Consider the following 11,258-nt stretch of genomic DNA (forward strand, 5'->3'; position numbering starts at 1 on the left):
ACTATTTTGATATTTTTGAAGCAAAATTGATTTTTTATACAGTATTTTTGTGCAGTGTGAAATACTCACTCTCTCATACTATATACACGATGATTTACTTTCATTGTTTTTTTTGGTTTTTTTTACCAGCAGTCCTAATTCATTAATATCAAATATTCAGTAACTTTCAGAATTTTAACCCTTTTAATTTTTTGTTAAGTTTTTGTCATCATGCTGTTTTTAAAATAATATCAATCATTTTCAATATACTGCATGCAAATTAGATTATTTTAGTTGTCGTTGACAGTGCTCTGAGTGTAAACAGCATCTATTTTCTCCATATGCCAAAGATGGCAAAGAAATTTGAGAAAAATGACATCAAGTGGAAAATTGTACTAATTAAAAATTCCACAGCAAAAGCCCAAACTGACACTTTGAAATAATACTATGCATGTTTTTATGCTTTGAGGACAGTTGTAAAACCTTGTCTCATTTGCTGACAAATTTAGATTTTGATTCAATTCTGGAAGAATTCAGACAATTTACCAAACAAGACCATTGTGATAACGCAAGCTCAACCTTTATTTAAACATCTTAACACAATTTAGCATGCATTTAATTCAAAGACAGATTTTATATCCTGCTGAGTAAAATTATTTGCTTTAAATGCTAAATGTAGGTGATGCCTTCAGGACATTATACTACGGAAGCCTTACGGCGTGTACCCACCAAACGCAATGAAAAATGATCGCGCCTCAAGATTACATACAAAGTCAATGCAAAGACGCGATTTGACGCGTCATTTTGCCGGGCGACGCGATGGACGCGATTGCGCGGCGCGTTGGACGCAAAATTTGCGTCGTGTCCAACGCCTCGCGTCCAACGCTCGAGTTGAAATAATTGAACTTTTGCGGCGTCGTCGCGTAAAGACGCGCCGCGACAGCCTATCAGCGTTGAGATCGTCATCGACGTGCTGTTGTATGGACGTCCTGGTGTTCCCTCGCAAAATCTAATCAAACCGCCAGAAACAATGGAGGAGCACCTTATCATCGCCGTCACCGCTCACCCAGAGCTGTACGACAGTTCCTGTCCCTTGTACAGGGACAGGAACAAGAAAGACCAGGCCGCCTCCGTAGGGTAGCATGCACCCAGAACCGACGTCGGCGCCTAGCCCGCAGACGACGCTGGGAACTTCTCCAGAGCAGGTACAGTGCAGCGATCGTGGTTATCTCAGGCATGGTCAACGAGAGAATGAAATGGCGGAAGAAATGTTGTTGTTTGGGCGGGCTCGATGTGCGGCGCGATTTCGTCGCGCGTCGAGTCCCATTTTGGGGTTTTTGTACGAGCGTCAAAACTGGAGCGTCTGGCGCGACGCGATTTCATTTGAGGCGCGATGAAATAAAAACGGCCAATCTCTTTTACATTTTTTTCTACCGAGAAAACTGGATAATTTTGGCAGCAAAATTGGCAGCAACATCAGAGGAGCAGCAGAATATCAGCGCATCACATGGGGGAAACGACAATTTGTGTCTAGGTCTAACAAATCAAGTGAGGATCAGACTGATTCAGATCATGAGGTCCAGAGGTAACGTCAAAGTTCCTGTTCTGACTTTCATTCATTTAAAATATATTTTAGACTAGAAAGCAGAAAAAGCACAAAAAAGCTCATTTGAATTATTGGCCAGGACATCTATCAGTCAGCATGGCATGACATATCGTGACTGAAACCTCCGGACTAACATTTTCATTTGTTATCTAGAGATCTCAAATTAATCATGTCATTATCTTGAGAACTCAAATTATATTGTCATCTTGGGGGAAAAGTTTTCTTATCAAGAAAATTCTTATCTCAGGAAAATGGAGGAAAACCAGCATGAAAATTTGACTGCTCGGTGCTTCTGTTTTTTCCAGCAAATGTATTAAAAAATATATTATTTACAGCCTCAACCAGGCTGAGCAGACGTGGCTGAACCGTGTGGGTACCGACGACTCATCCAGACTGGTAGAGGACACCGAACACGCTGTAAACACAAAGCACAAGTATTAGCAGACAGCTCATATCCAGGTTTAAGTGTGATAGACTTTTACAGAAGTGTGTTTCAGGTCTTCAGTCAGGTTCTGGTAAACTGGTTTTACTTAAACCTGTGCCAAAGTCCTGAGCTTTCTCTCCCAATACAGAGATTCCACAGCAGAGAGGAGGAGACTCTGCCGTGGCAGTACACGATTGGGTTTACACTGTCTCGATACACGCGGTCAGACTGACGGCTCATACACACCTGGGCCACTCTCACTTCTTCTCAGGTGTTTGCGCCCCCTGCAGGCCAGCTGCTGCACTGGCTCCTGGACAGAAATGAAGCACAGTCAGTAAAACTAGAACCGGCCGGCTGAGCTCTGCTGACAGTCAGCTGCTATGCTCAGAGTTTTTGCCTCACCACGGTGTTTGTCAGCATGATGTGTTATATTGAGTCATCACAGCATGCAACATGAATGTTTAATAATTCTTCAAAAAGGTACCAGTGGTTGTGCCTCTTACCTTCAGTCAGCCCGCAGCGTGACTGTCAGCCTCACGCTGAGCAGCTTCAGGAGGCTCTGCCTGCAACATTCAGAGAAAACAGAAATGTGTAAAAAGTGTACCAGGAATCATTTCGCTGCCTTAGAATTACAAGCTTCTGTCTGCACTCTGAGGGATTCTGAGATATCTAGCTGCAAAGTTTTTGCATTTCATTTAGCGAAAATGATATGAACCCTTTTAATAAAGTTTAAAAAAAACAAAACAAAAAAAAACCCACCTCAAATGTGAATTAGTTGTCACAGAGTAAGAATTTATGAATATTTCAATTTTGACAAAAAGGTCAGATGCAATCTTATAATATTAAGTCGATATTGTCTGATTTTCAGTAACAGGTTAAAACAAGTTGAACCAACACATCGGATGTGAATGCAGCTCTTTGCTTCGCAAACCATTAAGACAGAACTGGGACAGAGTTTCTACTGGGACTGGGACTGTTTATCACTTTCATATTAACACAGGGATTTCAAAGAGTGCAGCTTTAAAGATGTAAGAGCCACACTTTTAATTAAGACTTAATAATTTATCCTACGTGTCTGAACAGGCTGTAGTAAGTGACAGTTTGAGTTTTCATTAAGACGCTTGGACCACACCGCATGCGTGAGCAGCGTGTGACGGCTACCTCACTGAACTGCTGCAGCTCACATCAGTGTTCACACAGGCAGCGTGCTGCAGCACTGATACATGCATTTCTGTATCTACCACATATTTCAAATTAAAAGCAGATACTGTAATTTATGGAGCTGTGCAGTCACTATTATTGAACATGGGCATGACAGTATTTCACAATTTACAGTCTTGTGCTGACAACTGAAGGGAAGCGTTGTCAGACAGCTTTAAATTCTGAAGGAGAAATGGGAAAGGTTGAGTTAAGCCGAAATATTTAAATCCTTTCATGCCTGTGACAGAAGCCATTCAAAGTGCAGTAACAGGCGATATAAAGTCACTTTGACCATCAAAACACCATTTTTACAGTCATCAACTGAGTACAGTCAGCTCAGTTCAGTTTGCAATTTTTTGCGTGTCAATTGTGAAAGCTGTGGATGGCACCTTCAGAACATTTGGAACCTTTCCCATTTTTGGTCAGCCCTCTGCTTGGGGTACCTCGAGCACAGATCTGGTACTTAAGAGGTGGAGCTAGAAACACAGCAGTCTGTTGATTGGTCTGAGGAGAATCCATTTTTTGGTGGTTTTTCAGACATTATTAAACGGTAATGTGACAGCAGGGGTCGACAGATTGCTGGCCTGGCTGATTACAGAGGCCGATATTTTGCATTTTGCCAATTATCTGTATCACTATGTTAGTTTGTTATCACAGATAAAAACAATTAAAAGGTGCAAAGAAAGTGTCATCATAGGAGGAAATTTTACTTTGTAAAACATGAGGGAGCTATTTTTATCATTTTTATTGAATTTTTCACTTGACTTGATAAAAAGGGGCTTTGAACTTGCTGTTACATGATGTTCACAGTTTCAGTTTTGATTAAACATTTACTAAACACATTTAAACAGTTTTGTTTTGGATTTTGTTACATTCAACTCTAAATATTGACAGAAAGATTTTCAATTTCACTGAAGATGCACATTGGTTCCAAACATTGTTATCAGCCCTTTTAACAACTAATTGCTAAAAGGATGTTTGCAGCCTTTGGCAGCAGCTGGAGACAGAAAAAAAAGTTTCATTCACTGAGCCAACTGTCAAAAACATCTAAGGTGGAATCTAATCCTCACTCAAAAAAATGCACGGGACTGTCAGAGCTTCATTCAGTGTGCTCAGGCATATTTAACCCCTGTTCTTGCCTGACAAGGAGCCAATGCACAAAACCACTTTTTTGTAAATCCCAAAGAGACTTTCGTTGTAACCTGCTCTTTTTTTCCTGCAGCCGCGTTCTGTGGATGATAAACAGGGTGCAGACTTCACTCCATATTAACGTTGAAAAAGGAAATAAAGCCAGTCCTGCTGACAAACAACCCCCGCCCACATAGAAGAGCACTACACATCTAGGATCTAGGTACATGACTATAGGTGGTAATTTTTGGCTTCAAAGACGCTACACCAAAAGCCTTTAATGGAAAGGCCGCCTGTGTGAATGTGCGGCCCTGCACTAGGCCTGCCCTGCTGTGGATCAGGACAGGCCACTCTCGTTGGGCCAGGCTCTGTGACGGCTCGGCAGCAGCAGACTCTAAAACAGACCCTGCAGAGCTGAGAGCAGACACAGAGACTTCCTCTACCAGCACTGTAACACTGAACCAGACACACACACCGTCTGGTCAGCTGACTGAGCGCTGGGGGCGGGACAGAGGGAACAGCCGTGTGGATTCTGGTATCGGTGGGCGATATATCGAATATACTCCATGTTTTGCGGCTGTTCCAACTGCGATATATTAAAATGCCCATATTGCAAACAAAGTAAAAGCTGTCATGGTTTTTTAAGGCACTCACGAGACTCGCTGTGGCCTTTCAGTTCTCACACTCTCTCCTGTGGTGTTCAGACATGACCATGTAGTCTCATTTAGTGACGATGTTGCAAAACTGCGACTTCCAAATCTTTGTAAACTATGGAGAGTTGTTAGATGCCACCTCACAGTTAATGATCCTCGTGTTTAAAGGGGTGGTAGTAACAGTTAAACTTTCTGCTAAGTCTACTTGTTGAGTGGAAGCTTCCAGTCCACAGAACATTAATTCTTTCAGCCTGAGAAGAACTGGGTCCTTCAAAATAAAAGCACCATTGGTTCCGCTTTGATTTATTTAGATTCGAAATAATACTTAATTTACCTTTACTAAAACAGCACTTTGTTTAATTTCACTTTATTCAAAATGATTACAGTATTTTATTAAACTTTATTACAACAGCAGTTTATGTAACTTTATTTTAGGGCAGTAGCTGCTTTATTTTTTAACTGTAGTTCATTTGATAACTTTGTATTTTAGTAGTTTACAGTAGTTAGAAGATTCCAAAATAAGATATTTTGTGTACTAAGATATGGACAAACTATTGTTTAAAAGCCATATCATCCAGCCCTACTCCAATTCATTTAATAGTATTTTACTAATATAAGTGAAATGTCAAAAAAAGAGATATATCAGGCATCCTGATAACACCAGAAAACATCAATATCATTTTAAATCCATATCTCCCAGCCCTTGTTCTGTTATAGTAGTTGAATGTAGGGTTGGGAGAAACCTGAGCAGAGTCTCATGCAGAGGCCCATTCCCTAACAATGTACTCACTGTCACATGTGCAGCATCACCTCACTAAATCTGTGCTATCTGAATCTAACAAGAGATGCCATGACAGCTAACACTTTCTGTAATAATTTGGTTGTATATTTACCTTTAGTCCCAAAGGCATTGCAGGACTCGGTTGGCGGCTCTATCCCATAACTGTCCCTCTGACCTGTTCATCAGGAGACCCCGCAGCACATCTGAAAGGACAACGTGAACGTCACATGGTGCACAACGATAAAGGCCACAATCAAACCATATTAGTGTTTTACCCTGTCAAGCACCAGAAAGCACCGTGCGCACAATTACCCATTCTGTTTACATCTTGGGGAAAATGCATGTTTGCAGCCATGTACATGCAGTTATACCATCAACGTTTGCCGTTTAAAATTTTGATTAAATATACATTTAGCTCCAACCTTAACATCGTCTAACACTCTGGTTAATACATGTAGCTAAACTTAAACCCTACTATTTCAAAGAAACAACCATATTATCCGAGACTACACTAACTGTTAATTAGTGCATTAATTGAGAAAAACGCATATTTTCCAAGGATGCATCGAGCAAGCCTTTGAGATATTTCGGTTATTTTCAAAAGCCTGAGACTTGTAAACGGATAGGGCGACTTGTTAGCTTTTAGCGGCTAATGCTAGCGTTAGCCAACGTCTGACCGTCTCGTGAGTTCCACGGGTAACGTTTGCGACTGAACAGATCAAACCTTTGTCACCTTCAAGACGTGAGAGGTTAAGTGTTTGCTGTTTCGGACTTTTTTTTTCCACGTTTACATAACTTTTTCACCGTAAACATTTGGCGGGACGTTAAGCATGCATGGTTAGCACACCGGTACATAGTGAATACACGTGCTTGAAGTTGCGCACTTCTACAGTTTCATGAGTATATTAGTACCCAAAACATTCATACATAGTTTCTGTAGATACTTCATACAGGCACTGATAACTAACATAAGTTATTTTTTATTATATTTACACTTACACTTGCTACAACTGGTGAAATGCTTACCTTAGCTAGCAGGTACGTTGTCAACCCTCTTTCCGCCATGAGTCTGGTAGACTGAGAGACAGAGTCGGAGTCACGCATAAATTTATAAAGTGCAGGAAGCCGCTGTGCATTGTGGGAAGTGAAGTTCTCTTCAAAGATCGTTTAATGTGATGCACGACCTGCCTTTTTTTCCGTCCTGAACAACACAACAGCCTACAGAAGCTCCGCTCATTTCCCCAAATGCATTTACGCGACACTTGAACTAACATTAATTAATGCAATGCAATATACAATATTTAATAACAGTTGTGATGAGCTTCACTGTAATATTTTTTTCTGAAGAAATCTGTATAGAGGTATGCAGAGGCTGTCAGTGGTTTGCTAAGAGCCATAATGTTAGACTATTACAATTTCTGTGAAATTTATAATGGATAATTTATCTGTAGAGCGATTTGACTGTATGTTCTTGAGTGAAGTTGATATTACAACGGAAAATTATTTCATAATACACTGAGCCTACTTGATGAAACACTGGGAAGATGTTTGTCGACTTTTCACAATGTATAATTCAACTAGTACTGTTATCCAGTAATTAATACTGAGTTGTAGTAAGCAAGAGGAATACGCAGCAGATGGATACAGAAAATCATTGGTGGAGAGGTTTACACATACTGACTTGTGATTTCTATGGATTAGGGAAAAATGTATTTGCCATTTGCATTTTTTGTACAATAAAAAAGATATTCTAGATAGAAAAATAAATTGTCTAATAATGTTTTTTTTTCTGTCCTGAAGTTACAAATAAACAATTTATTTTATATTTTCTTTGAACAAGTAGCTGCATTAATTAGGAAGTTCCTTATAAAAAAAAAAGGGATTGACTGTCTCCAACTTGATTTTTTTTTTTTTTTTTAAAAACTCTTCAAATATGGTACTTAATTAGATATGTTAAAAACAAGAAGGCAGCAAAAACATACCCAGCAAACAGGTAACTTTCAGGGAATGTACTTTAAATGTTCCCATATGGTTATATTATTTGCAACCTTTAAAGAATGTTCTAGGAACTGTTAGTTACTTCTATTTCTGCTCTGTTTTGTACAAATCCAGTGCTCACAATAATATAGATTTTATACTGTATTATATCTTTCCTAACTGCCTGTTCTGTTTAGCAAGTGGAATGTAATTTTTATTTATGAAGATACAGTAGCTTGCTTGTGAGTTATCCCATTATCATTTTTTTCTCATTAAAATATAACCTCATTCACCTCATTTTCAGAGTGTGTGCCTGTACTGGAGAAATCAGCTACAACTTAGAATAACTTGAGCTACATACTCATAGCTGACATTAAGATAAGGATCTCTTAGGGATTAATTTGGAAGATTTAGGGGTGGTGAGGACTGCAAATGGCAACCATCTGAAAACATCTCCCGGTTAGAATTCCTTCAGTATTCACTGATCAGGAGGTTTTCACCAGGTGCCAAATTATCCATAGAGATCTCTCGCTGTCCAAAACAGATGGACCAGGTGAATACAAATAGGTAAAAACACTTAATAAAGCAGTTTTATGATCCAAATCAGTGTTTTTCCGACATTGCTCGTTGCAGGTGGGTTTCTTACTTTGGTGGCTAATGCAAAAATGCAAATCAGTTGAATCTACACTAAAGAAAACATACTTTTATTATATTCCATTTAGATTCTAACAAATAAATATTACTATTGACAGAATCTCATATGTAGTCTTTGTGGTGTATTTAAGATCCTGAAAAAGAAGATATGAGGTGACACAAGGTAATACATCAGTTGGTGTTTGCCAGCATTGACTCTTTGACCTCACTGTAATGTAAATTAGCTAATTAGCCATAAGAAGGAGACCTCACTGAGTGACAGTGAAGCCAGGTTGCCAAAAGGAAGATCCACCTTTGCATGATGGTACAACTGATCACCAGACTGGACACATAAATATTAATAATACCCTTTTCCTCTGCCTTTGATTTTGCCAATTTCAAAAGTTTTTTTGGTCTTTCTCTCATACTTCTGTTTTGAGAGAGGTGATGGAGTTCCTGTACAGTCAGCGTAGAATGACTGGATGGGTGGGGTGGCATTTGGGAGGGGTTTTGAATGAAAAGGCTTTCCAGGATGTTGGGATGAAAACCTTTTGATCGTATTATATCTGTAGGGGATTCTCATGGCCGACAGAAAAACAAAAACAAAAGCTATAAAATAACTCAAGTCAGCTGGTGCTGGTGCAGTATGGGTAATGGAGTCAGAGGGTCATCACAGTTGGAATGGTTGAGGTGTAGTTTGCAGAGTGAACACTCCTGAAAAAGAAGATGGAAAACAAGTAAGAACAAGATTCAGCTCAATTTGCCATTTCTTAAAACTTTTTTCTGACAATTTTGAAAGAATACTGGTAACTAATAAAGCTCTGGCCAGAGACTGAAATCCAATGTATCAAATTTAGACTTATTCATATTGTCCTCAAAATGTATATGTTATTTCAAAGAATGTATCAAAAACGGAAGTCTTTCTATCTCTTGAACATCACTTTATTTAATTTTATTTTTTATTCATTTATTAATTTCAAAACAAACAAATAAAAAATAAATAAATAAATAATACTGACATAAGACCCCCTAAATAACTTTGTGATATCTTAAGCCGCTCCTGGAATAATTAGTTGTCGAAGTTAAACAACAAAACATGTTGTTTGCAACTGCCCTTCACAATGACACACACAAGTGTTTTTTTTATTTGACCCCTCAATCAGCTGGAGGACAAAAAGAACTTGGTTAGGTGTGGTTTGTTGAACCAACCATCCACTTTCAAGTAACTCCAGTGTAAATCATCAATGACAGAATTGACACTGAAACAAACTGATGTAAAGAGCCAGAAAGTCAAACAAACATAGGATTTTTTTTCCAGGAGATGGCCGTTTGTTTCCCATCTAAAAGCAAACATCAACCTTGTTTTAGCGCAAAGTCATGCAAATCATGTAGACCTATGTGCGGCACATCACTGACATGATGAATTTACATCACATGACATTACCCATAACCCCATAACAAGCTTATATATTTTAAGCCAAACTATGATCTTTTTGCTAAACCTAGGCAGTTTTCTTGCCTAAACCTGACTGCAAGTGTTTCACAATGTTAACAACTTTAAAATTCCGTTTAAATAATGTGGAAATGATTGTTGGAGCAATTACATTTTTACTAGTAATCAACTTAAAAACCTGTGTTCATAATTCTAGTAACTGTACATAACACTGTAAAGTTTTATTTAAATTATGTTGAAAAACGTATTTTTTTTTTAACAATAAATCAACTTAAAAATGTGTGCTCATAAATATGTTAATTAAATGCCTAATAACCATAATTACCATAATTAATAATTATTATTAAGTTTTTAAGTTGATAACCCATACAAGTTAGTTTGTTCCCACTAAGTTTTCCACATTACCTAAAATAAATTTTTAAGTGTTATGTACTTTTAATGCAGCTTCAGATGGTTCCACTTTATAGAAATGCCCCATTATAGGATGCCTCCTTAAATTTGGGAGATTTTTCCTTTAAATGAAAGTCATTTTGGTCTCATGAGGGTGATTTGTGTCACCTGAAAGCCCTCCATGAGAGAACAAAGAGAGAGAAGATCAATAATAGAGACAGGGATCAAACCTGTTAACATTGACTGTGATGATACTCTTGACAGGTATGCTCTTAGGACCAGGAGCTGGACGGAAGATCGGCTCGTGACTGGTCGATTTGGAACGGCGAACGACATATGGATCAGCAGAGTGTGAGGGATAAGCGTCAAATGTTCCCGCTTTCATTCCTCCAATCTAACACAAGAAACGGTCACATACACACTCAGAGAAATGAGTAGAACCAGACATATGTCAATGTTACTGTCAACAACTGATTTTTCACTCCAACGTTCTTTGATGAGGGTAATCACCTTTTTGCTGGGGGACGTTGGTTTGAAGGGGACTACAGAGACCTTCTGTGTAGCTGGGAGGGGCTTGTTTGCTGGTGGGAGTGGCTTGTCACTGCGGTATGGATTGCCTTGGAAATAATCTCTGGGATGAAGGTTGAGTTTGAAGGGACCATCTCTGACCTTGGAGCGATGGATTACTGCCTCTTTCTATATCATGCACACATACGCAAACATTTGAAAATTAAAACTTAATCTGAAATAAGATGTGTCAAAATGTAACAGTTTTTGATGCCACATTTTTACTAGTTTAAAAGCCTATATTTAAAACAGTAATATAGAGCAGGCGCATGAAAGACTTAAGTTAGCCAAGTCGGCTACCAGATTTCCCAAATGTTAGCAGAACAAATCAAACAAATTCTGATGTGAAACAAGTTATTTTGCAGAGGTTGTGATTTTCAAAAGAATTTCTCCACTGATTTATAGATGTCCTCTTTGTAAGTCTATGGTCTATGTGGCTATGTGACCAAAAAACCTTTTTGGGCCAC

The 11,258-nt window shown here is 38.7% G+C and overlaps 1 protein-coding gene and 1 non-coding gene across 2 annotated transcripts in view; both read right to left on the bottom strand.

Moving 5' to 3' along the window:
• Positions 1–4,637: 4,637 nt before the first annotated feature.
• Positions 4,638–4,839, bottom strand: LOC121948580 (small nucleolar RNA SNORA74). The gene has a single exon (XR_006106169.1). It is a non-coding gene; the product is annotated as a small nucleolar RNA SNORA74 (small nucleolar RNA).
• A 3,652-nt stretch (positions 4,840–8,491) lies between these two features.
• Positions 8,492–11,258, bottom strand: part of cfap96 (cilia and flagella associated protein 96) — a 5,978-nt gene continuing 3,211 nt past the window's right edge. Inside the window, exons 6-8 of the mRNA XM_088080653.1 lie at positions 10,735–10,920; positions 10,455–10,618; positions 8,492–9,095 (exon numbers count right to left, since the gene is read on the bottom strand). Of these exons, the coding sequence (XP_087936779.1) occupies positions 9,041–9,095; positions 10,455–10,618; positions 10,735–10,920 (405 nt within the window). The 3' untranslated portion in view covers positions 8,492–9,040. The remainder of the gene's footprint in view (positions 9,096–10,454; positions 10,619–10,734; positions 10,921–11,258) is intronic.

Source organism: Plectropomus leopardus, chromosome 8 (genome assembly GCF_026936395.1).
Source record: "Plectropomus leopardus strain MGB_pleo_1.0 chromosome 8, ASM2693639v1, whole genome shotgun sequence".
In the NCBI taxonomy this organism is placed as follows: domain Eukaryota; kingdom Metazoa; phylum Chordata; class Actinopteri; order Perciformes; family Serranidae; genus Plectropomus; species Plectropomus leopardus.